At 46.7% G+C, this 26,896-nt stretch overlaps 1 protein-coding gene across 2 annotated transcripts in view; it reads left to right on the top strand.

Moving 5' to 3' along the window:
• The first annotated feature begins 1,030 nt into the window (after positions 1-1,030).
• The window catches only part of LOC140492049 (BTB/POZ domain-containing protein KCTD16-like), a 217,139-nt gene continuing 191,273 nt past the window's right edge, over positions 1,031-26,896 (top strand). The window contains exon 1 of one of the 2 annotated variants that reach the window (XM_072590702.1): positions 1,031-3,253. In XM_072590702.1, the coding sequence (XP_072446803.1) occupies positions 2,407-3,253 (847 nt within the window). In that variant the 5' untranslated portion in view covers positions 1,031-2,406. The remainder of the gene's footprint in view (positions 3,254-26,896) is intronic. The other variant, XM_072590701.1, reaches the window with a different exon arrangement.

Here is a 26,896-nt window from a genome sequence, read left to right as displayed (position 1 = left end):
CTAATATGTTTAGAAGGAAGATCGGTGAAAGGAAAGTACAGTCTGTATGATACGATTTTAAATGGTATAAAGGAGCAGAATCTCTTGACTTTGAAATATACAAATCAAATTGTATTTTAAGTAAACAAAGTTATAAAATGGGGAAATAAAATATTTGTTTCAGTATATATAGAAAATGACGTAGGGATTATACATTTATTCTGGTGGTTCTCTATCACTCATACATTCTGAGCTGACAAATGAGTTTTGTTAACAAAAGCGTAGCATCTTGGATGAGCACATACAATGGTGTAAGACATGTACTGACTTAATGATATCTTAAATCCTTATTCCTTGTGACATGTTAATAAAAAAACATGTAGGCCAGTAAAGCTAAAAGGTTTGTCTGTCTAAACCGCAGGGTATGTGGAGTCCAAGGGACCTTTGTCTCTAGATTGTGACTATATGACAGTAATTTGCCAAGCTTCTGGCAGGTCGGGATGCAATCATTGCTTCTGTATTATGTTAGAGCTGCTACTTATAAACTTACCTTAAGACTATATTTACTTTTTAAAAGAGCGAACAGAAAATAGTAGAACGGGATAGCGGGTCCAATACTACAGAGAGATAGAAGTAAGTTAACATTTAAAACGACTACTGGCAAGCGCTAAACGCAATATTGCGACATGTAGATGACTTTCAACATTTTCTGATTTTATTCCAATTTTGAGTAAGCGTTTTTGGTCTCTTCTGTAATGTCACCTGTGGCAGTATAAATAGCATCACCCTGAAATAGTTCTGTTCCGATAACATAAAGAGCCTCATATGGTGTGTGCGTGTCCCCTCCCACAAAGCTGTTTCACAATAATGTAAGAAATGGCACCCATGGAGAATGGTGACTGGCGTTGAATAAAAGGAATCTGAAACCTGACTATCCTTTTTACGCACTGACATTAACCACAGCAATCATCACTTATGAATAGGCTATTTTGTTAATGACATAGTTTGATTCTGCGAGAAGAAATGCCATTTTATTTACATGTTTAATGATGTTATTTTTAGTGACGGCCGTGTGGGATTACTGGTAGGTGTATGTGTTAGGCACTGTTTGCAGAATTTTCGGAATCCTTTGCATACCAGTGATGGTCGGTAATAATTCGCTGCTGGTATATTTATCCTCACTATGAAGTACATCCGTGTTTATTGATGCTAATTCTAGTTACGGTGACCGCATATGTCAGCGATAGTCCCAACTTTTAGTTCATGCATTGTAAGCGGTCTCTCCAGACGCCAGCGCTCGCCCTCTCTCGTACCTCTGTTGTTTCCCTGAATCGCTGGCAGCAACTGATTCAGATGTGGCTCCGGGACTGTGTGGATTACTGGGTCATCTTATCTGCACACTTCCACTTAATTATTTATTCCACAGTCCTAAAATACTCCATCGCCTCTCGACGGATTTGAGCCCTGGCAACCCCAGAACAGAATGAAATGACAAATGAGGAAGGAGACTGCTTGGAGCTGCGGCGTTTTACCCCGGGGGAGCCGGTTTCCTGGTGACTAACGTCCAATGACAACTTTGTGTCTGTGATTGACCCTCAGGGGACAATTATTTCCCGTCTCGTAGGTTTCCGCGAAACCGAGGGAGTTTGGGGCGGATGAGGGGGACGTGAAAAAGAGAGAGAGAAAAAACACACACAGCCCAGAAGCTGGACAGGCGGAGCCTGGAAGTGGTGGAGTCTGAAGTAGCCGAGAGCGCCACAGATTCTTGGCGAGCTGCAGAAGCGAGTGAGGAGCCCGGGGAAGCGGGAGCTGGCGTTTTGTTTCTCTCTCTCTCTCTCGTTCACCCTGAATCATCCCGCCCCGACTCTCCAAGTTGGAGAAGTGGAGCTCGGCAGGAGGCGGTGTGTGTGTGTGTGTGTGTGTGAGAGAGAGAGATTCTTTTGGGGGAAGATGATGTAAGAGACGCTTTGCCAGCTGCTTTCACTCTCCCTCTCCCTCCCTCTCTCTCTCTCTCTGGGAGATGTGACAAACCGGGAGCTGACAGCAGTCTATCCGGAGCTGGGGACCAGGAGCATCCCTAGGGCGGAGGCAGGGAGGGAGGGAGGGAGGTAAACGACCGGGGAGGGAGGGTGACTCCATTCCACGGGCAGAGCCCCTCCCTCCTCTCTCCCCCTCCCTTCCTTACCCCCTCTGAGAGGGAGGGGGGGTGGTCGGCTTTTGCTCCATTTACCCCCCCCCCCCCTCACCCCCGTTACTGTGGAGGAGCTGGAGTGGGGGGTAAGCGGAGCTGCTGGCAGCCTGCCGGTGTCCCGGGCTGGCCAGGCTCGGGGAGGCTGCTCTCTGAGTGAGTGCCCTGCCCCTCCGCCCGGGGGAAGGGAGCAGGCGGCCTCACCCTGCTGGCCCCAGCTTGGCTCGGGGCTCCGGGCCATGGCTCTGAACGCGAACTGCAGGCCGCCTGTGCCGCTGGCGGCCCGGGAGAGCGGCAGCGGCAGCGGGGGGCCCCCTCTGCCCGAGGTGGTGGAGCTGAATGTGGGCGGCCAGGTGTACTTCACCCGCCTGTCCACCCTGACCAGCCTCCCGAACTCGGTGCTCGGCAGGATGTTCGGTCACAAGAGGAACTCGGCGGGCCCCGAGCTGGCCCGGGACAACCGCGGGCGCTTCTTCATCGACCGGGACGGCTTCCTATTCCGCTACATCCTGGACTACCTGCGGGACAGGGCGGTGGTGCTGCCCGAGCTCTTCCCGGAGAAGATGCGCCTCCGGCGGGAGGCGGAGTTCTTCCAGCTGCCCGAGCTGGTCCGCATGCTGAGCCCGGAGGAAGGGCAGAGCCCCGGCCTGGAGGAGCCCTCACACAGCGACCTGGATGAGCTGTCCCAGGGCAGTGACCTCCCCCGGGCCGGCAGCCAGGCGGCGGAGCGCCGCGCCGGCTTCATCACGCTGGGTTACCGCGGCTCCTGTGTCCTGGGCCGGGACAGCCTGCAGGGGGATGCCCGCCTCTTCCGCCGGGTCCCCCGCATCCTCGCCTGCGGGCGCATCGGCCTCCTCAAGGAAGTCTTCGGAGACAACGTGAATGAGAGCAGGGACCCGGACCGGACCCCGGACAGGTACACGTCCCGCTTCTACCTCCGCTACCGCCAACTGGAGAGAGCCTTCGACACCCTGGCCGAAGCTGGCTTCACTCTACTGGGCAGCAACTCGTCTCTGACAGGCTCAGTGTGCGGACAGGCGATTGACGACAGGGCATGGAGCAGCTACACCGAATACCTCTTCTACCGTGAGTACACTCCTGTTTGCACTCGCACATTGCCTACACCGCTCTCCAACTCCTGTAAGTGCACACCATTTATTCCCCATGTCCCAGTGCGCACTCATTACCCAACATCAGCTCCAGTCCCCGACGCCCAAATGCTGCCCATATCTGGTACCAGTGCCGAACCTCAGTCAGCACACACTATTCACTGTGCACCCACTGCCCAGCGCTCAACTGCAGTGAGCACCCACTGCCCAGCGCTCAACTGCAGTGAGCACCACTACTTAGCGTCCAATTGCAGTGAGCACCCACTATCCAGCGCCCAATTGCAGTGAGCACCCACTATCCAGCGCCCAATTACAGTGAGCACCCTCTATCCAGTGTCCAATTGCAGTGAGCACCCTCTATCCAGTGTCCAATTGCAGTGAGCACCCACTATCCAGCGCCCAATTACAGTGAGCACCCTCTATCCAGTGTCCAATTGCAGTGAGCACCCTTTATCCAGTGTCCAATTGCAGTGAGCACCCACTATCCAGCGCCCAATTACAGTGAGCACCCTCTATCCAGTGTCCAATTGCAGTGAGCACCCTCTATCCAGCGTCCAATTGCAGTGAGCACCCACTGCCCAGCGCCCAATTGCAGTGAGCACCCTCTATGTAGCACCCAACTCCAGTGTGCACCCACTATGTAGCACCCAACTCCAGTGAGCACCCACTATGTAGCACCCAACTCCAGTGTGCACCCACTATGTAGCACCCAGCCACAGTGGAGATCTCCTGTGCAGCGCCCAAGTCCGATCCACATCCACTATCCAACACGTTGCTGTGAGCTGAGACGCAGTAGTTTAGTATCGAGTACATTTCCGTCCTCAGGCAACATTGAGCCGCCAGCATGATGCATTTCGAACCCAAACCGAGCACTAGCACCCTGGCAGCACCGACTGTGCACTGAAACTCTTTGCTGAGAGGGAGCTCCAAGCCCGCTGCTCCTTTTTATGGAGAGAAACTAAAAGAATAATGTTACAGTAAATAATATTCGATGGTGAACAGGACAAACGCTACTGTCACAGCGGAACAGGAGGTAAGGGTTCAAGTGATCACGGAACACAAAAGCTGGACAGGGATGCTGTGCTCCGCGCATACGCCGAGCGTTTCTGTGTTAATAGCCCAGGGGAAAGAGCCCGGTACCCGCCGGCCGCTGAGTCTGTGTGGAAGGGGAACCATTAGCGGTATTGCCGGTAAAAAGATACAGTGCAGGAATGAAGTTGTAACAGTCCTTCCCGCTCCGAGAAGGAGCTGTTCAGCACCTGGACAGCGCCTGCCTGTCATCGTGGGGAATGTAACACGTTCTCTGTAGTAACAACTTGCGAAAGTGTAATCCTGCCCCATGTGTCTTGCTCGCTGCACTTTCTTGCGGCGGGAGCGGCTAATTTCTGACTGGGCTGGGAAACGAGCAGTTTCAGCAGCTAGCAACACCAGCCAGCTTCTCCCAAAGTTACTTTGTGTCCCAGGGCTGCGAATGGAGCTCAAAGCCCGAGTGGGTTTGATCAAAAGGAGGCTGTATTTTCCGCTGGCCAGGGCGGGTCAGGGTCTGTGCAATCCTCGGACTCACAGAAAGCGAAAGCCAGGATGAGATTCAGTTTCGGGAAAGTGATTTACCACACTTGGATGTTATGAGTATGATTATTGCGAATATGGGACGCCGGCAGGGAAGCTAGTCATGAACAATTGGGACACAGTCCACTGGAAAGATTAGAACTTTAAATCTGAGGGGCATGTCTGTAGCGTGAAAAAGAAATAGTGCTCTTCAAGTCCTGGTGTTGTCGGGCTGAGACACGGATAACACACTTTTGCAGGTTTACGATAAAAAAAACCACAGCGCGCTCAATCATACGCGAGAGTTTCAGATGGCAGCCTTCACAATGTCACTGGCAAACACTTCCTAATTCATCAGGTCTCTTTAATCAGGGCATTTTTTTAAAGCAACAACGTTTATCTAAAGCAGTCGTCATTTACACGTCTTAGAACGCCCTGAAGTATCTGCAATGAAAGAAATAATGAAAAAGCAGTTTCTAGCTGATAAAACAACAAACATCGGGATCAGGCAGGAGGGACAGCTTGTCCATTCAAGGGGTTTACAAATTCGAGTGTACGTGGTCATGTTTAATATGCGATCCCTTTGGTCCAGCCTTACTGTATTTTGATAAGGTATTATTGATGATCTAGCGATAAATTGTATGAACCGGGATAGGATCTGTTGTATTGCTTTTTCGTTTTTATCTTTTATAGTAGAGGATTTACCAATGGGATTGTAAGGCTTCTCGCTCTTTAAATAATTTGTGTTATGTAGTTACAGGATCAACAAATTTGGTGCAACAATGGCAGAACAAGGCTAACGTGTTTTCAATGTCAAATATTGATTAACAAATGTCCAGTCATTGCAGTTGAAGATTACAGGTTGTACTGAGGGCAAGCTCTATCCTTTATGTTACAAACTTAGAATTGTTCATATTTCCCTCTGGTAAGTGAAATCAGCTGATGTTAATTGCTGTGTGGAGGCTGTCTCAACCTGAGAGTATTGAGACAATACGATGGCCTCTTAATGGCCCATGTCAGCATGACCTGACTCTTTCCATGAAGTCCAAACTATTTGTTTGAGCCTTTTGAATGTACTTCAGTTTCTTTGTTGCTTAGTGCTCCACATTAAAATCTTAATGCCCAATAGACATGATAGTAGTTCTCTTTGTCTACTGCACAGATATTATTAGTTATTCAAGTAAAACAGGCCAGTGAAAGGACTGAAGCTGTCAACTGGGGCGGGGTGGTGAGGGGGGGGGGTATAGTGTTTACTTGTAAATTATTAAATAGTTTAATTTTAGAATAAATGTAGGGTTAGTAACCAGTGATTGTATCTTTAAAGATGGTTAGTCAAATCAGGATTTGAATCTGTTGATTTAATATATAGAATAAAATTACAATTGAGTGCAATGTTAATAGAAATAAATTTATTAATGAAACAATCTAAAAATAATAATCCCAGACTGTCAAATCTGAAGACTTTTTAACCATTCCACAAGTGCTCTTCATTGCTCTTTGTTCACATAGAGACATTTTTATGTTGGACTTTGGTAAGATCTGCTGACAACTTAGCACCACTCGTGATATACCAGTAGTCCAGTAACATTTGAAGTGTTACAGCTGCTATTTGCATATTCCCCCTTCCATCCTGAACAGTTGTACATAGTCATTGGTTAAGTAAAAAGACAATTCATTCATTTTGAAAACCCCACTGTGCACCACCAGGAGTCAACAGTAGAAGGCATGTTGAATGATCAGTTAAAAAAATCAACGTAATCATCTCAACTTAATAGCAGAGCTCATTGTGCAATATAAAATAGTTTGGAGGTGCTGCCACTTATTGGCTCTGCCTCAGCCAACAGTTAGCTATTGTGATGGTTATGCTGCAACTAAGACAAGACAGTGGCTGGGATTTTCCAGTTAGAATAAAGCATCAACATCATTATTCTTCTGAAATTGACAAAAACCTCTGGAGTAAACTCTCATGCAGTTAAATGTGTAAATCTTGTAGGCGGTCTTGTGATGCAATGGGTGGTGTTTCTGCCTCTGAACCAGAGGCTCAGGGTACAAGTCCCATTCTAAGAACTTGATGACAACAGAATCGGGTTCATGACACAGCTAAAACGGTTGATTATCAACCTGTAAATCCTTCCACTATCCCCATGTTAGATGGCAGCGAGAATCATGTTGTAGCTATAACGCAACAGCCTTACTATATTAAGAATGTTTGTGTTCACGTTCTTATCATGCAATGTATTTCATGGCAAACATCCTTCTCATTTCAAAGATTTACCAGAAGAAAGAAATCCAGTCGTGATTGTGCATTTTTTCAATGGGTGTGCTATGGAAGACGGCATCACCCCAGCCCCAACTGTATTAATTACAAATCGCTGAGCTAATGACACTTAGTGTTTTAAACTATTAGTTTAACTGTAATTTTTTAAAATGTTGCATATTGTTGCATAAGGTGTAGCTGGATTGTGAACAGAGTAGTATGTTTATAATTACTAGTGAACAAGTACCTGGGAGTACTTGTGCATGAAACGCAGATAGCTAGCACACAAGTATAGCAGGTAATCAGGAATTAATGGAATGCTGGTCCTTATTTCAAGGGGGTTGAAGTATAAAAGTAAGAAAGTGTTACTGCAACTGTACAAGGTACTGGTGAGACTACATCTGGAGTGCTTTGAACAGTTTTGGTCCCCTTACTTAAGGAAAGATTTCATATTGTTGTAGGCAGTTCACTAAGATGATCCTTGGTATGGACTGATTGTCATGTGACCAAAGGCTGAACAGGTCAGTGATGCATTTCTTCAGACACTGTTGGTAAAAATCCTAGATGATTTACAAAGCATTGCTCCCAATAGTCTGGGTGGAAATTCTCTTTGCTTTTCCCATCACAGAAATGATGGATTCAACCCACATCCAAATAATATGTTATGAGTGTTGTGTGGCATAAAATGTTCTTTAATAATTTCCTGTCTAGTATCACCTACAATGCTGTTACTTTATGACCTATTTGTTGGATATTGGTCTATTAGATTAGATTACTTACAGTGTGGAAACAGGCCCCTCAGCCCAACATGACCCTCCAAAGAGCAACCTATCCAGACTCATTCCCCTACACCTAACACTACAGGCAATTTAGCATGGCCAATTAACCTAACCAGCACATTTTTGGACTGTGGGAGGAAACCCATGCAGAATGTGTAAACTCTACACAGATAGTTGCCTGAGGCAGGAATTGAACCTGGGTCTCTGGTATTGTGAGGCAGCAGTGCTAACCACTGTACCACCCACATAAGATGTATTCTTGCATCTTATTCCGGAACAATTGCCCTAGAATGGATGGATGCCTGACTCTGTAATGACTCACTAATGCTTTCTACTCAGCCTTAGAGACCATCCTGATGATCCAATGCAATTTCAACATTTTAAAACTGAGAATGACTTCATAAGTTACCCTAAGATGGAAATTGTAAGTTGAGAGCTGGCAAATAGTTTCAGGGCTTTGTATTTCTATGTTATAGAAAGGTATTCATAAATTTGATTTAAAAAAAGCTTTCTAGTAATTCAAGCTGCTCATCAACATTAACTAAAATTTGTATCTTTCTCTGTACTGAGAAATTGATTTGTTGTATTAGGTTACTCTTCAGGTTCTATAAAGTATAGTATTGACATTTTGTTCACTGACCTCTAAACACACGGTAATCAATAAGCTGCTGTCCATTCTTATTTCAGAGTTGGACAGAGTAGGGTACCATTTATAACTGGCAATGTTAAACAATAAATTTTAAATCATTTTTAAGTGGGATCTTTCATTTATCTTTTTAAAAATTCTGAAATACCAGTACACTGCAACATCTTTTACTTATTTTCAGTGAATGAACATTACTTTCAGTTCATAGACAAATAATACTTCCCTTGAGTGGTTAGCAAAAACATTGGCTCACCTGAATGAATTTTACCATTTCAAGGTTCATTGTCAGCTGACAGTGTTTTACAGAACTGTAGACAGAAGAGGGTGCAGTGGCACAGCTCATGACATGAAAGTATTATTTTTGTTACAAAGTCAAAATATTGGCTACAAGTTGACCTAAAATCGAGTGCAATCACATTTTTACACAAGTTGTGTAACTGGTGATTGCTAAAATACTCCAAAAGCTGCAAACAATACAAAACAAAACATTGTCACCGGAGGACAGCATCTCTTTAATAATGGAGGCTGGTACAATTGCAACATTTAAGAGGCATATGGATGGGTATATGAATAGGAAGGGTTTGGAGGGATATTGGCCGGGTGCTGACAGGTGAGATTAGATTTGGTTGGGATATCTGATCTGCATGGATGGGTTGGACTGAAGGGTCTGCTTCCATGCTGTACATCTTTATGACTCTATGACTATGACTCTATGTGACTTAGATAAGAACTTGGAAATGTTGGTGCTCCTATTACATTTGTAACAAGCACTCAGGTCTACAAAAGTATTTTAAAATGGTATAATTACAATATTTAAAAGGCATATGGATGGGTACATGAATAGGAAATGTTTATGGGCATACGGGCCAAGAGCTGGCAAATGGAACTAGATTAATTTAGATATCTGAACAGCTTGGACAAGTTGGACATAAGAGTCTGTTTCCATGCTGTACATCTCGATGACTCTATGCTGCCAGTCACTTGGGGAATATGGTGGCAGTGTTGTGAAACCCCTTGCACAAACATGGGTGTAATTCTGACATTCAAATGTTAAAGCAGATTTGCACTGATCCTTGAAACTAACTGAGATATTCCATTTGAAATACCTATGGTGGAAAATGTTCCGCACTAACTGAGTACTTGACAGAAGAGTAAGGATATGACTGTGCAACAAGAATTATGTCGTCACAGAATTACATTTCCAATAATTAAAGGTATGTTTCCAATTACAATTAGAGTTCCTAATGGGCTTAATTTGTGGATTTGCCATGAAGTGTCTTGTCTGACGATGTCCTGCTTAACAAGTGTTTCCTTACTATTTGAGTGACTCTGAATTGGGATTAGGTTTTTTAAATAAATTAATGAGGGAATCTGACCTTTTGTTCTACCATTATCATGCTCACTAGTGATCAAAAGTAAACAAAAGTGATTTTCAATTGATCGCTCCAACATTTCATCCTCATACTTAGGAGGATTGTAAAATAAAGCTCTTCTAATGACAGATACAAATAAATCTGAAAATGTTACAATTGCAACATTTAAAAGGCACCTGGAAGGATACATGAATAGGAAGCGTTTAGAGGGGAATGGGCCAAGAGCTGGCAAGTGAGACTACATTAATTTAGGACATCTAGTTGGCATGGATGAGTTGGACCCAAGGGTCTGTTTCAGTGCTGTCTTCTCACTCAAACCTTCAATCAAAGACAGTTGTTACTATAATCACTGTTTGCAGATATTATTCCCATTTTTGGCAAATTCCCTTATGCTGCTGTTTTAGATATTGAGCTGAGACATAACTAGAATTCAGAAGACTCTCCCATCATGTCCATCTTTTTAAATACTGTCATAAGCTACAACAATCTATAACACCTGTCTGTTATGGCATAGTATTCAAGGAAGTGTGGATGAGTATTACACTGGCACCTTTGTTGAATAATATATTTTGTTGGTTCCCCCAGCTCCCTCCCAACAACAAAAGCAATTGGCCTAATGTTACAATTGTGGGAGAACTCCACCACTGGCCATTTGATTGGAGCCCTCTTTGGAAAGTCTGTGGTTTCTGGGGCATCTGGCTGGGGAATAGTTAATGCTTACCTTTATGTTACCTATGTGGGTAGAACAGGCTGTAAGACATCAGGCATCCTTTAATCATTTGATTCTTTCCATTTGGTCTGACTGGGAATTTTGGGCATTTCTTGTACTGTGACATTTATATATGTAAGGGGCTTTCTTTATGGTGATCGTTAGCTTCTTGAGTCCTGTTGTGACCTCTTGTAAGATGGCCTCATGCACCACAGGAAAAGCGAGTTACATTACTGTTTGAATCATGTTTCCAGGGCACCCATATTAACTGATGTTGCCTTGGCTCTTTATACTGCAGGGGCTTGTTTTGTCACAGGGGCTGACTCTAGTTTGATTGAGGATTCTGCTAAGGATGGCCATTACAGCTGCTCTGGCATTTGCTTTAGTTGTGTGCTGATGCTCCTCATTTTGGGTTAATTCCCAAAGTTGAGTTAACTTTCTGGTATTAAAAATGTTCTTTTCACATGAGTTTGTTTCTTTCCTTGTGTGAGGTTTTGGAGTTGTACATGTTGTGAGTCTCATTAGCAAACCATACAAGCAGGTAGCAAATAACACTGGCAGTCTCCCCAAGGCATTGGAGGGTTTCATTCATTTTTCTCTTTCTGGGATCATGCAGCATCTGGGCTATCACTTCTGCAGATGTAGCCCAATCAAAAACTGCAGTGTTGGTATTTTCCTTTAAAACTCTCGAACAATCAGCCCTAAGATTGCTTTAATTCGTTGTTCCCCAACTTAGAATGAACTCATACTAAGTGGTCTGACATTTTGTTTAATTTGAGGAGATCATTTCCTCCACTAATTGCACCTATTCTGAAATAGGGGCTAATCTTTGTTTTCCTGTTTGTTGGCTCTTATGGGGTGGCTCTCCAGTCAAAAATGAGGCTGGAACTCTGAGGATATTAGGGACTGAATGAGACAGACAGGAACTGCTGCTGGAGAGCTCGTGAGTGTTTGCATTGACGTTCCCAGATTCACTGGGACTGGGGAAGTTGTGTAAGCTGGTGTGGCCAGAGTGACATTGTTCATCACCTGGGGACTTGCTGTGTTTGCAGGCACTGGTGGAGCTGCTGCATTACACAGAGCATTACTTTTTTTCTGGTGGAATAGAACCAAGTTCCTCCTGGTTCTGTCAACCTGATTGTGAAGATTCCATTCAAATTCTAATTCTGGTGCCAACATTCCATATAGGCAATAGGCCATTTGGCCCTTTTAGCCTGCTCTGCCATTTAATATGATTATGGCTGATTTGACTATAATATCAACTTCCTGCCTAACACTGATAACTTTTCACCAGCCTCACCCCCCCACCCCACCCCAATGCCCTCACCATTTGCTTAACAAACATCTGTCCATCTTTACCTTAAAAGTACTTTAAACCTCTGTTTCCACTACTTTTCAAGGAACAAAGTTTGAACAATTTATGACCATCTGAAGGAAGAACAAAATCAAATCGGGGGAGTCCAGAACTAGAGGGTATAGGTTTAGGGTGAGAGGGGAAAGGTATAAATGGACCCAAGGGACAACTTTTTCACACTGAGAGTGGTGTGTGTATGGAATGAGCTACCAGAGGAAGTGTTGGGGATTGGTACAATTACAGCATTTAAAAAGCATCTGGATGGGTATATGGTTAGGAAGTGTTGAGAGGGATATGGACCAAGTACTGGCAAGTGGGACTAAATTAGGTTAGGAATCTGGTTGGCATGGACTAGTTGGACTGAAGGGTAAGTTACCGTGTTGTACGTCTCTATGACTCTGCCTTAAATGGTGACTCCTTATTTTTAAATCCATGATCCTTAGTTCTAGATGCTTTCATAAGAAGAAATATGCATTCTGTATCCACCCTGTCAAGACCGCTCAGGATCTCAATTGTTTCAACCAAGTCACCTCTCACTCTTCTCAACTCCAGCTGATACGAATTTAAACTTTCTGACCTTTCCTCATAAAACAACCTGCCAGTTCCAGCTATTAGTTTAATAAACAATTCTCTGAACCATTTCTGATGCATTTATATCTTTATAAGGTGATCAGTACTGTGCACAGAACTCCACATGTTGTTTCTTAAATGCCCAATATTCTCCTCACCACCTATTCTTTTAAATGGGCTCATTAGAGCTTTCTGATATTTTACTGCTCCTTCTAACTCAAAGAACGTTCTGTAATGTGAGATACCTGCTTTTGTATCTCCATCATATGCTGTCTCTCTTAAAGCATATCTGGTGTCCTCAAACTAATGGAGTAAATAACTTCTCTCTTGCTGCTTTCTTGAAATGCATTTTATAATGATTTACTTCTTGAGCGCATAACTCTGCTTTTCATCTTACCATATTTTCCTGACAGTATAATCTGGGAGCTTTTAATAATTGTTTCATGATTATGGAGACAAGTCTCAACTCCTTCCCTTTATTGGTGGCATTTATATTATCATTTCATTTACAACTCTCCAATGGCCTCACTATCTCTACATACAAAATGATACACAGTATATGTCGAAAGTTCCCGAGCCTTTGATGACTTCTAAGTCTTAAGTTTCATCTCATTATGAACATAAGCAATAATATCCCTATAAAACTAATACCTATTCTCAACTAGAATGGATCAAATTCTCAAAACTCCTCTCTGGAGAAGTACTCTAGCTTCTCTGTGTACTGCTTGGAGAGAAAAAAAATGTTAATCCCAGGATTAGGTATAGAAGGTTCTAAGAGCCATTATTATTTCATCTATCTTGAGGCCATTTCTGCTTCAGACTGAGATTTAGATTGATTTAAGTGAACTTAATTTCTCAGGCAATTCTCATAGGCAGATCCTTCTGTCTGTGAACCACATTCCTGATCGTGCAAAATCTAGAGCTTTCTTTTATCTCAGGGAAGGAAAGATTTCCTGTCTATAAGCTGAATTCTGATTGGCGATACAGTTTAAAGTTTGTTTGGATGCTTCTGATGAGTATACATTTCTGTACGTGCTGTTAGTCAGTTAAATAGTCCTTAGTTCAGGGCTTCCAATAGTGGGGCTTAGTACCTAAAGTGGGGTCCCGAGTTGAGATTTTGGGTTTATGAGCCTCAATGCAGCAATTGAAACACAGAAACTAGAAGCAGGAGTAAGCCCTTTGGCCCTTCGAGCCTGCCCTACCATTCAATATGATCATGGCAGATCCTCTATTTTAATATCATATTCTTGTTTTCTCTCCATTGTTATCCTTGCTGTTAATATCTTTTAAAAAATCTATCAGTCTCTTTCTAAAATGTACTGTGACCCAGTCTCCACTGCCTCCTGTGGTACTGAATTATTTTGTTTGACCACCCTGTGAGTGAAAAAATGTTTTCTCATCTCAGGTCTTGAGACTTTAACCTGACTGAGTTCTAATAGCTGCATTCCCACTCAAACAAGTGAGCCTTCTTCACTCTCAAAGGTCTCTCTCCCTCCCCTATCCCTCACAGTTCTCACTTAAGGGTAGAAACTATTTTCAAGTCTCAAAGTCAGGTCATAGTGAGAAAAGGTTTGGGAAGCACTTCCTCAGTTGTTAGGTAGGTCTATTGATTTATTAGTCTATGCATAAGACACTGTCCTAATCATGGGGTCAGATTTAAAAACTGAACAAAATGGATTGGAGGGCTTGCTTTAATACTTTTAATTAGGCCTGTGCAATCAAATTGAATTAATCTCAATTATTTAAGCACCTTCTATCTGGCAACTGCAAAATGACAAAAATTAAAAGCGAAAACACTTGAATTTTGAAGCTATCATGAGTTTTAAGTAAATTCCATTGGCTCATTTGAAAAAAAAGTTAAATAGTCCAGAGGCAAAGTAGTCATGCAAAAATCCAGCTGGCTGGGACAGCTCTTAGCTTGTTCTACTTCAAAATATCTAATCTTAACTGGAGAATCACTTTCAAAGGCTTCCCTTCCTGCTCCTGCAACGTTATCATTTTGAGCTGCTCGTTTGCCAAATCTGCATGCTGCCCTTCAATCAGATTGTCTGAAAATATAGTGTTAGTTTTCAAACATATGCAAGTGACACCTAACTCCACCTCGCCACTACCTCTCATGACTCCTGCATTGTTGCTAAATTATTGGAATGATTGTCCAATATGCAAATCTGGGTGAGCACAACTTCCTTTCTATTAAATATTGGGAATAACTGTAGCCATGGTTTTTGGTCTTGCTAACAACTTGGGTTCCTAGCCACTGACACTGTCTTCTCCCTGGCAATAGTATGACATTAAGACCATGTGTTCACAACCTTAATGTTATGTTTGATCCCAGGATAGGCTACTGATTTCACATTCCTGTCTCACTAAGATTGACTATGTCCACTTCTGTTTCACAGCCCAGTTTCCCCTATCTCAGCTCATCTGCTGCCTGAGTGCTTGTTTGTGCCTTTATTTCCCCAAGGAGAGACTATTATAATAGGAAACAGGCCCTTTGGCCCAACTCATCTATGCTGACCAGGTTTCCTAAATTGAACAAGTCCAATTTGCCTCCATTCGGCTCATAGCCCTTCAAACTCTTCCTGTCCATTACCTGTCCAAATGTCTTTTAGATGTTGTCATTGTACTGGCCTCTACCACTTCCTGTGGTAGCTCATTCCATACACGCATCACCCTCTTTCTGAAAAAGTTGCCCCTCAGGTCCCTTTTAAGTCTTTCCCTTCTCATCTTAAGCCAATGCTGTCTAGTTTTTAACTCCCCTACCATGGAGTAAAGACCCTGGCTACTCACCTTATTTATGTCCCTCATGATTTTATGAAACTTTATAAGATCATCCCTCAGTCTTCTATGCTCCAGGGAAAAGGTTGCAGCCTATTTAGCCTCTCCTTATAACTCAAACTCTCCAATGTTGATAACGCTCTTGTAAATCCTTTTTACATTCTTTCCCGTTTAACAACATCCTTTCTACAGAAGGGTGAGAAAATTGTATGCAGTACTCCAAATATAGTCTTACCAATGCCTGTGCTCAATGCCCTGGCCGATGAAGGCAAGCGTGCCAAATGCCTTCTTCACCACCCTGTCTACTTTTGACACTACTTTCAAGAAACTATGTACCTGCACTCCCAGGTCTCTCTGTTGGACAGCAATCCCCAGGGATCTACCATTAATTGTCTAAGTCCTGCCTTGGTTTGTCTGACCAAAATGAAACACCTTGCATTTATCTACATTAAACTCCATCTGCCATTCCTTGACCCACTGGTCCATATTTTGCTGCATTCCTGGCTGGTGTCCCACATTTTAGTCTCCTTTTAGTTGAGGTCATTCAAAACTCTGCTGCTTGTACCTTAACTGTCAGTGATCCAATTCGCATTCAACTTGTGCTTGCTGACTGACATAAACTCCCATGCCGACAATTCTTGATATCAAAATTCTCATCCTTATTTTCATATCACTATGGCCTTGTGCTTTTCTGCCTCTGTGATTTCCTGTTACTTCAGAATTCTCCAAGATATTTGTACATCTCTAATTCTGGACTTTTATGCATTCCCAAATTTAATTGCATTGGTTGCTATGCCTTCAGTTGCCTAGGTCTCATGTTCTGCAACAACGTTCCTACACCTCTCTTCCTCGCAACTTCATTTTCCTCCTTTAATGCACTCCTTAAAACTGGTCTCTTTGATGAAGCATTTGATCATCTGCCCTTTTACCTACGATGTGAATCAATATCATTCTTTGATTTATAAGATTCCTGGGAGGTGCTTTGAGTCATTTCATTTCTTTAAAGGCTCTGTATAAATATAAGTTGTTCTAATTTAGACAAGTCATTCTGTAACCAATACATTTCTTAACAGTCAGAGCCCAGCAGGACCTCAGCAGGTCTGGAAACAGGTAATCCATGACCATTTGATCATTCATAAGCCTGGAAGGACCATAATGCAGACTCTTTTTTTAGCAAGATATATAGGTAATTTATGCTCATTCCTGATCTGGAAATACTGTTTCCAATCGAAAAGCTTTTACTGTTGTCCAGCTGAGAATAGCCATTTTAACACACATCCAAAGTAAAACTGGAATCTACCTGGTATGTGGTGCTTAGTAATGATGATGAACTGAAAAAAGGGCAGTTCAAGAGACATTCCCAGTTCATTTTATGCTTTCTCTGTTTGATTAATTATATGTTTGAATGTGGCTGTGCTGGTTGTTGGGGATGTTTACTTACAATTAGCTCCCACTTGATAATCTCTAATTAACAATATTAAAGAGAAGGGCATAAATTAATAAAGCCATGTCACCATTTACTTTGCCATTGTTAACTTCCTAGTTACATAAACACTGAAATTGATTTAATCATCCATTATTTTGGCAAGTGCAAATATTTTAGAATAATTACTTGATAGTTTTTTTTGGAAAACCTACAAAACATGCACATTGAGATGAAATCTGAATCCAAACCCACCATGATTTACAACTTTAGAAAAGCTATACAGATGAATGCTATAGTAATCAAGTAAATAGGATTTGGGACGTAATAGGGTGATTGATGATAGATAAATGATTCATAGAAAAAGAACCGTTCTTTGCATTGTGATGTTATGACATTGCATATCAATAAATGGCAAGAATATTTTTCCATTTTAGTGCTTTAATTTACTTGCAAGTTCACTTTTTTTTTAGTCACCCTATTCAGGGATGTTATGACATATCTCTGAAATAGGTGGTACACGAACTGAGGTATTCTGGCCCAGAGGTAGGGACACTACCACTGTGCTGCCAGAGGCTCTAAGCCCACTGTTTAAGTGCATGATGTTTTTATAATAACCACAAGGATGTAAAATGGGAGGAACAAACCTATTCAGCTTTCATCCAAATTTCTCTGAGTTGGTTGTGCATGGTGATGAAACTAAAGGTGGGAATCTTTTAAGAAAACAATTCTGCAGACCTCTGAGACACTAAATACTCTACTGTTTTGAAATTGACTGCAGATTATTTCTCCACAAACTTCTCAAATTTCTATCCATAAATTGTCACTTGGTCACAGAAACTGACATATATCAGAGCAACATAACTGAAATTGCAATTGCCATTCTGGCAGATAAATCAACAAGAAACAAACAAAGAAAAGGCAAATATTGTTAATGAGAGTCTTGTTTGCAGCTTGCTTACCATGCTTAGCTTCAGGACCAAAAAGACAGTTGAATTGTAATTCAAAATGTCCAGTGTTTGATGTACAGTACAAAGTAAAGGAATGATTTTGCAGCCTTAATCTGTTCCTAGCTTTCATTCTCATAGCCTCAAGCTAATCAGAGGTTCTTGATTAGATTACAGCTGAGAATTCTTTCCCTCTCTGCTTTCCTATTATTATGTATATTTTCTTCACCACCAGGAAAACAACCATGTTAAACCATGTCAATTGAAGCAAAGCCTGTTAACAGCAGTGCGAAAAATACTAAGTGAGAGGCAGGGGAGTAGGGAGACGGAGAGAGGGAGGGGACTAAATCAAAATGGAGTTGGAAGAGGAAGTATAGCACTGTATACCCCTCAAAAGGCATTGAGACTAATTTTGGATACTATGTGCTCCCTCTCCAGTGACACCCAGGCATTAAAGTAATCACAGAAGAGGGGCTGGTGATTGGCTGAGATGACCCCCTCACAGCCGCTGCCTGGATCTGTTTATAATCAGTCTGACCAGGGCCATGAGGATGACATCCTTCCCATCATCGTGCTACACTGTTAGATTATGCACAGCTGTTAATCCAAATCATTCATTAAGTCGCGGACAAGTTTTACAAGTAATTTTTATTTTGGAATTCTTATCTATGGTTGGTTTCTCAAATACTTAATCTCTTAATACTTAAATGATTGGGGAAAGTTCACAATTATGCAAGCGAATATTGCATTAAATTTGCTAGACTGAATTATATTTTCTTCTACCACATTTTGATATCTTAGTTTTTCTTAGTTACTATCACATCATCAGGAAGTCGTGGATGGTTATGCATGTATTAGTTTTCCTGATAAGCCTTTTATTTCTTTATTCTTTTCTTATAATGTATCACTGTTTGCTGCCGACCTCTAATTGCCCTTGTATTAAATGGCTTGCTCAACTATTTCAAGGGTAATTAAAAGTCAACCATATTGCTGTAGCTCTGGAGTTATAATAGAAGTAGACCAGGCCAAGTAAGAATGATAGATTTCCTTCCCTAAGAGATGATCGTGATTATCAGAACTAGTGAAGAACCAGATTGATTTTTATGCCAAGCAGAGGTAGTTTAATGGTCGCTAATAATGCAACAAGCTTTTTGTTTCAGAGTGATTGATGTAATTTAAATTCTAGAACTGTCATAGTGGAATTTGAGAACATGTCCAGAAAACATTTTGAAAACTATTCTTTCATGGGATGTGGGAATTGCTTCAAAGCCAGTTTTTGCTGTCAGTCCCTGATAGCCCTTGAACTAAGTGGCTTATTAGGCTTTTTCAGAGGGCAATTATTAGTCAATTACATTATTATAGTTTGCAGCCTATAGGCCGGACTGGGTGAACATGGTAGAGTTCCTTCCTCAACTACGACACGCAGCTCCTGTTCGTCGACCGTGACGGTTTGGAGGTCTCCCTCAAGGTGCTGCCTGTCTTTTACCAGGACCTGATCACTGTCTGGAACATGGTCGAATCGCGTCGCGCCTACCCTCCGGCTGGAGTAGCGGCTGTCGTCAGGGAGCCGTTGCTCAGGAATCCGCACCTCCGTACTCGCGGGTTCGAGTGGCTGTCGGAGGGGAGGGCCGTGGCGGCGAGGGCGACCAGGGTCGGGGACGTGCTGGGTGCCGGGGGCCTGGGCTGGACGCTGCCGCAGGACATAGCTAGCAGGGCAGCGGTAGACGTCCGGTACGTGGCCACCGCCATCCGACGCCTTAAAACGGCGGTGCTCGGACCCGACGTAGTGCACCGGTTGGAGGACGCTCAGGTGTGCGGTGGGATCCCGTCCGCGCTCACCCCGGCCCGGACGGAATTTCACATTGGCCCCAAGGTCCCGTACTTCCCGCGGGAGCCTGTGCCCCACAACCTGAGCCGCCTCCGGAATTTTAATTTTGTTTCTTTTAAGGATATTAAAAGGAAGGCCCTGTATAGACTGCTGCTGCACACCGTCCACCTCTTCTCCCTCATCCACCGTCCGGACACGCCTTGGCGTGCCCATTTGCCACCGGGCGGTGGAGATCCCCAGTGGAGGGCTCTCTACGCGGGAGTCCTCCCCCTTTCTCTCGGGGATCTGGGGTGGAGGGTGCTGCACGCAGCAGTCCCCTGCAACCGCAGGTTGCGGTGGTTCACGGACTCCCAGCCCAACTGCTTGTTCTGTGGCGCTGTGGAGTCCGTGGACCATGTATATATTGGTTGTGGGCGTTTGCACTCCCTTTTTGATTTTCTTAAGAACCTTCTCCTCTGTTTCTGGCTGCACTTCAGTCCCACGCTCCTGATCTTCGGGCACCCGGTACGGAGGAGGGAGGGCAGGTCCGAGGACCTCCTCGTGGGTCTGCTCCTGGGCCTGGCCAAACTGGCCATCAACAGGTCCAGGCAGCGGGCCGTGGAGGGGGTCGTTAGGGCCGACTGCCTGCCCCTCTTCCGGGGTTACGTTAGAGCCCGGGTGTCCTTGGAGAAGGAGCACGCGGTGTCCACCGACACCCTGGAGTCGTTCAGGGAGAGGTGGGCGCCGCAGGGAGTGGAGTGCATCATTTCCCCCTCCAACTCTATTTTGATTTAGTCCCTACCCTCCCCTTCACTGTTTTGATCACGCAGCATTGCCCTGTGGTTTGAAGGGCAGTGCTTGTCACTGGCCACGCGGGTGTTTTTCCTATCTTCCTGGTGGTGGAAATTGAATAAAGATTCGTACACTTTGTGTCCTTCCACTGTGTCTCACACCTGCACACACACACCATGGGTGCTGGGGAATAAAAATAAGCACTACCGCACTTAGGCGGTAGTGTGGGGGAAAAAAAAAAAAAAAAAAAAAAAAAAAAAAAAAAAAAAAAAAAAATAGAGTTCCTTCCTCAACTACGACACGCAGCTCCTGTTCGTCGACCGTGACGGTTTGGAGGTCTCCCTCAAGGTGCTGCCTGTCTTTTACCAGGACCTGATCACTGTCTGGAACATGGTCGAATCGCGTCGCGCCTACCCTCCGGCTGGAGTAGCGGCTGTCGTCAGGGAGCCGTTGCTCAGGAATCCGCACCTCCGTACTCGCGGGTTCGAGTGGCTGTCGGAGGGGAGGGCCGTGGCGGCGAGGGCGACCAGGGTCGGGGACGTGCTGGGTGCCGGGGGCCTGGGCTGGACGCTGCCGCAGGACATAGCTAGCAGGGCAGCGGTAGACGTCCGGTACGTGGCCACCGCCATCCGACGCCTTAAAACGGCGGTGCTCGGACCCGACGTAGTGCACCAGTTGGAGGACGCTCAGGTGTGCGGTGGGATCCCGTCCGCGCTCACCCCGGCCCGGACGGAATTTCACATTGGCCCCAAGGTCCCGTACTTCCCGCGGGAGCCTGTGCCCCACAACCTGAGCCGCCTCCGGAATTTTAATTTTGTTTCTTTTAAGGATATTAAAAGGAAGGCCCTGTATAGACTGCTGCTGCACACCGTCCACCTCTTCTCCCTCATCCACCGTCCGGACACGCCTTGGCGTGCCCATTTGCCACCGGGCGGTGGGGATCCCCAGTGGAGGGCTCTCTACGCGGGAGTCCTCCCCCTTTCTCTCGGGGATCTGGGGTGGAGGGTGCTGCACGCAGCAGTCCCCTGCAACCGCAGGTTGCGGTGGTTCACGGACTCCCAGCCCAACTGCTTGTTCTGTGGCGCTGTGGAGTCCGTGGACCATGTATATATTGGTTGTGGGCGTTTGCACTCCCTTTTTGATTTTCTTAAGAACCTTCTCCTCTGTTTCTGGCTGCACTTCAGTCCCACGCTCCTGATCTTCGGGCACCCGGTACGGAGGAGGGAGGGCAGGTCCGAGGACCTCCTCGTGGGTCTGCTCCTGGGCCTGGCCAAACTGGCCATCAACAGGTCCAGGCAGCGGGCCGTGGAGGGGGTCGTTAGGGCCGACTGCCTGCCCCTCTTCCGGGGTTACGTTAGAGCCCGGGTGTCCTTGGAGAAGGAGCACGCGGTGTCCACCGACACCCTGGAGTCGTTCAGGGAGAGGTGGGCGCCGCAGGGAGTGGAGTGCGTCATTTCTCCCTCCAACTCTATTTTGATTTAGTCCCTACCCTCCCCTTCACTGTTTTGCTCACACAGCACTGCCCTGTGGTTTTAAAGAAGAAAAAAAAAAAAAAAAAAAAAAATAGAGTTCCTTCCTCAACTACGACACGCAGCTCCTGTTCGTCGACCGTGACGGTTTGGAGGTCTCCCTCAAGGTGCTGCCTGTCTTTTACCAGGACCTGATCACTGTCTGGAACATGGTCGAATCGCGTCGCGCCTACCCTCCGGCTGGAGTAGCGGCTGTCGTCAGGGAGCCGTTGCTCAGGAATCCGCACCTCCGTACTCGCGGGTTCGAGTGGCTGTCGGAGGGGAGGGCCGTGGCGGCGAGGGCGACCAGGGTCGGGGACGTGCTGGGTGCCGGGGGCCTGGGCTGGACGCTGCCGCAGGACATAGCTAGCAGGGCAGCGGTAGACGTCCGGTACGTGGCCACCGCCATCCGACGCCTTAAAACGGCGGTGCTCGGACCCGACGTAGTGCACCAGTTGGAGGACGCTCAGGTGTGCGGTGGGATCCCGTCCGCGCTCACCCCGGCCCGGACGGAATTTCACATTGGCCCCAAGGTCCCGTACTTCCCGCGGGAGCCTGTGCCCCACAACCTGAGCCGCCTCCGGAATTTTAATTTTGTTGCTTTTAGGGACATAAAAAGGAGGGCCCTGTATCGACTGCTGCTGCACACCGTCCACCTCTTCTCCCTCATCCACCGTCCGGACACGCCTTGGCGTGCCCATTTGCCACCGGGCGGTGGAGATCCCCAGTGGAGGGCTCTCTACGCGGGAGTCCTCCCCCTTTCTCTCGGGGATCTGGGGTGGAGGGTGCTGCACGCAGCAGTCCCCTGCAACCGCAGGTTGCGGTGGTTCACGGACTCCCAGCCCAACTGCTTGTTCTGTGGCGCTGTGGAGTCCGTGGACCATGTATATATTGGGTGTGGGCGTTTGCACTCCCTTTTTGATTTCCTCAAAAACCTTCTCCTCTGTTTCTGGCTGCACTTCAGTCCCACGCTCCTGATCTTCGGGCACCCGGTACGGAGGAGGGAGGGCAGGTCCGAGGACCTCCTCGTGGGTCTGCTCCTGGGCCTGGCTAAACTGGCCATCAACAGGTCCAGGCAGCGGGCCGTGGAGGGGGTCGTTAGGGCCGACTGCCTGCCCCTCTTCCGGGGTTACGTTAGAGCCCGGGTGTCCTTGGAGAAGGAGCACGCGGTGTCCACCGACACCCTGGAGTCGTTCAGGGAGAGGTGGGCGCCGCAGGGAGTGGAGTGCATCATTTCTCCCTCCAACTCTATTTTGATTTAGTCCCGACCCTCCCCTTCACTGTTTTGCTCACACAGCATTGCCCTGTGGTTTGAAGGGCAGTGCTTGTCACTGGCCACTCGGGTGTTTTTCATAAAAAAAAAAAAAAAAAAAAATAGAGTTCCTTCCTCAACTACGACACGCAGCTCCTGTTCGTCGACCGTGACGGTTTGGAGGTCTCCCTCAAGGTGCTGCCTGTCTTTTACCAGGACCTGATCACTGTCTGGAACATGGTCGAATCGCGTCGCGCCTACCCTCCGGCTGGAGTAGCGGCTGTCGTCAGGGAGCCGTTGCTCAGGAATCCGCACCTCCGTACTCGCGGGTTCGAGTGGCTGTCGGAGGGGAGGGCCGTGGCGGCGAGGGCGACCAGGGTCGGGGACGTGCTGGGTGCCGGGGGCCTGGGCTGGACGCTGCCGCAGGACATAGCTAGCAGGGCAGCGGTAGACGTCCGGTACGTGGCCACCGCCATCCGACGCCTTAAAACGGCGGTGCTCGGACCCGACGTAGTGCACCAGTTGGAGGACGCTCAGGTGTGCGGTGGGATCCCGTCCGCGCTCACCCCGGCCCGGACGGAATTTCACATTGGCCCCAAGGTCCCGTACTTCCCGCGGGAGCCTGTGCCCCACAACCTGAGCCGCCTCCGGAATTTTAATTTTGTTGCTTTTAGGGACATAAAAAGGAGGGCCCTGTATCGACTGCTGCTGCACACCGTCCACCTCTTCTCCCTCATCCACCGTCCGGACACGCCTTGGCGTGCCCATTTGCCACCGGGCGGTGGAGATCCCCAGTGGAGGGCTCTCTACGCGGGAGTCCTCCCCCTTTCTCTCGGGGATCTGGGGTGGAGGGTGCTGCACGCAGCAGTCCCCTGCAACCGCAGGTTGCGGTGGTTCACGGACTCCCAGCCCAACTGCTTGTTCTGTGGCGCTGTGGAGTCCGTGGACCATGTATATATTGGGTGTGGGCGTTTGCACTCCCTTTTTGATTTCCTCAAAAACCTTCTCCTCTGTTTCTGGCTGCACTTCAGTCCCACGCTCCTGATCTTCGGGCACCCGGTACGGAGGAGGGAGGGCAGGTCCGAGGACCTCCTCGTGGGTCTGCTCCTGGGCCTGGCTAAACTGGCCATCAACAGGTCCAGGCAGCGGGCCGTGGAGGGGGTCGTTAGGGCCGACTGCCTGCCCCTCTTCCGGGGTTACGTTAGAGCCCGGGTGTCCTTGGAGAAGGAGCACGCGGTGTCCACCGACACCCTGGAGTCGTTCAGGGAGAGGTGGGCGCCGCAGGGAGTGGAGTGCATCATTTCTCCCTCCAACTCTATTTTGATTTAGTCCCGACCCTCCCCTTCACTGTTTTGCTCACACAGCATTGCCCTGTGGTTTGAAGGGCAGTGCTTGTCACTGGCCACTCGGGTGTTTTTCATAAAAAAAAAAAAAAAAAAAAATAGAGTTCCTTCCTCAACTACGACACGCAGCTCCTGTTCGTCGACCGTGACGGTTTGGAGGTCTCCCTCAAGGTGCTGCCTGTCTTTTACCAGGACCTGATCACTGTCTGGAACATGGTCGAATCGCGTCGCGCCTACCCTCCGGCTGGAGTAGCGGCTGTCGTCAGGGAGCCGTTGCTCAGGAATCCGCACCTCCGTACTCGCGGGTTCGAGTGGCTGTCGGAGGGGAGGGCCGTGGCGGCGAGGGCGACCAGGGTCGGGGACGTGCTGGGTGCCGGGGGCCTGGGCTGGACGCTGCCGCAGGACATAGCTAGCAGGGCAGCGGTAGACGTCCGGTACGTGGCCACCGCCATCCGACGCCTTAAAACGGCGGTGCTCGGACCCGACGTAGTGCACCAGTTGGAGGACGCTCAGGTGTGCGGTGGGATCCCGTCCGCGCTCACCCCGGCCCGGACGGAATTTCACATTGGCCCCAAGGTCCCGTACTTCCCGCGGGAGCCTGTGCCCCACAACCTGAGCCGCCTCCGGAATTTTAATTTTGTCCCTTTCAGGGATATTAAAAGGAAGGCCCTGTATCGACTGCTGCTGCACACCGTCCACGTCTTCTCCCTCATCCACCGTCCGGACACGCCTTGGCGTGCCCATTTGCCACCGGGCGGTGGGGATCCCCAGTGGAGGGCTCTCTACGCGGGAGTCCTCCCCCTTTCTCTCGGGGATCTGGGGTGGAGGGTGCTGCACGCAGCAGTCCCCTGTAACCGCAGATTGCGGTGGTTCACGGACTCCCAGCCCAACTGCTTGTTCTGTGGCGCTGTGGAGTCCGTGGACCATGTATATATTGGGTGTGGGCGTTTGCACTCCCTTTTTGATTTTCTCAGAAACCTTCTCCTCTGCTTTTGGCTGCACTTCAGTCCCACGCTCCTGATCTTCGGGCACCCGGTACGGAGGAGGGAGGGCAGGTCCGAGGACCTCCTCGTGGGTCTGCTCCTGGGCCTGGCCAAACTGGCCATCAACAGGTCCAGGCAGCGGGCCGTGGAGGGGGTCGTTAGGGCCGACTGCCTGCCCCTCTTCCGGGGTTACGTTAGAGCCCGGGTGTCCTTGGAGAAGGAGCACGCGGTGTCCACCGACACCCTGGAGTCGTTCAGGGAGAGGTGGGCGCCGCAGGGAGTGGAGTGTATTATTTCCCCGTCCAACTCTATTTTGATTTAGTCCCTACCCTTCCCTTCACTGTTTTGCTCACACAGCATTGCCCTGTGGTTTGAAGGGCAGTGCTTGTCACTGGCCACTCGGGTGTTTTTCCTATCTTCCTGGTGGTGGAAATTGAATAAAGATTCGTGCACTTTGTGTCTTTTCACTGTGTCTCACACCTGCGCACACACACACACTATGGGTGCATTAAAAAAAAATAGAGTTCCTTCCCTAAAAGGCATTAGAGAACCTGATGGCATTTGTTGATTGTTGTCATGGTCACCATTATGGAGTGTCATTTTATACTTTAGATTTTAATTTGGTGGGATTTGAACAGTCCCCAGTTCATTGGCCTCTGGATTACTAGTCCGGTGACATTACCATGATGTTACGTCCTATTGTTCCAAAGTCTTTCAAAATTAGTTGTAGGAAATCTTGTTCTGAGTGCTACATTATTCATTATTTGCAACAATATTCCCATGCTGTAACACCATCGCCTGAACCCAGTGTTTTTGATCATTGTTAGCACTTTCTGGAGTTGTAACACTTTATATAAAAAAACACTTTTGTTTGTTTGGAAAATTTTAAAACAGCGACTTGGCATAATGTGGCAATAACTAAAATCACAATGTCCATATCTTAAGGAAAAAGAATCAAAACTTGGATATTGGTCAATCATCTTACCTTAGGTAATGTGCATAAACCATAATCTATCTTGTTTAGGTCTGGCTCTGTTGAATGCAGATATACCTGTTCAATGATTCATTTCTTGGGTAGTTGGCATACTGACTGAATATAATTCAAATACTTAGTGAAGTATAATATCACTTTGTACTGCACAAAAGGCTGAATGGACTTTTCTCTGTAACTGGAAATTAATTTATGATTCGATTGTGGCTCACTGTCAAACACGGCTGACGATATCCAACCTCCCTCTTGCTAAATGAACTCGTGAGCATCCTTGTTTCCTAAATTAGAAGAATTGGTATATCTGCATATGTTCCCCTCACTACCTCACTTCAGACCCAGACCTGTCTCTCTCACCTTCTTGAACTGTTTCCTTTTATTTTCTCAACTGCTTTCCCACATGTGTTTTATCCAAATTCTTCATCTCTGCATATGTTTGCTAACATTGCCATTCTCACATACCTTCACGTCCTTTTCTCATACCTTTGAAGACTTCTTTTATTAGTTTCACCATGCTTTCTGTCCTTGAAAACTTCCATCTGATCTACCTTTCTTTCTAGTCT

The sequence above is a fragment of the Chiloscyllium punctatum genome, chromosome 20 (genome assembly GCF_047496795.1).
Source record: "Chiloscyllium punctatum isolate Juve2018m chromosome 20, sChiPun1.3, whole genome shotgun sequence".
NCBI classification, from domain to species: Eukaryota; Metazoa; Chordata; class Chondrichthyes; order Orectolobiformes; family Hemiscylliidae; genus Chiloscyllium; species Chiloscyllium punctatum.
The sequence above is the reverse complement of the archived record's forward strand: the minus strand, read 5'-3'. Positions and strand labels throughout refer to the sequence as shown.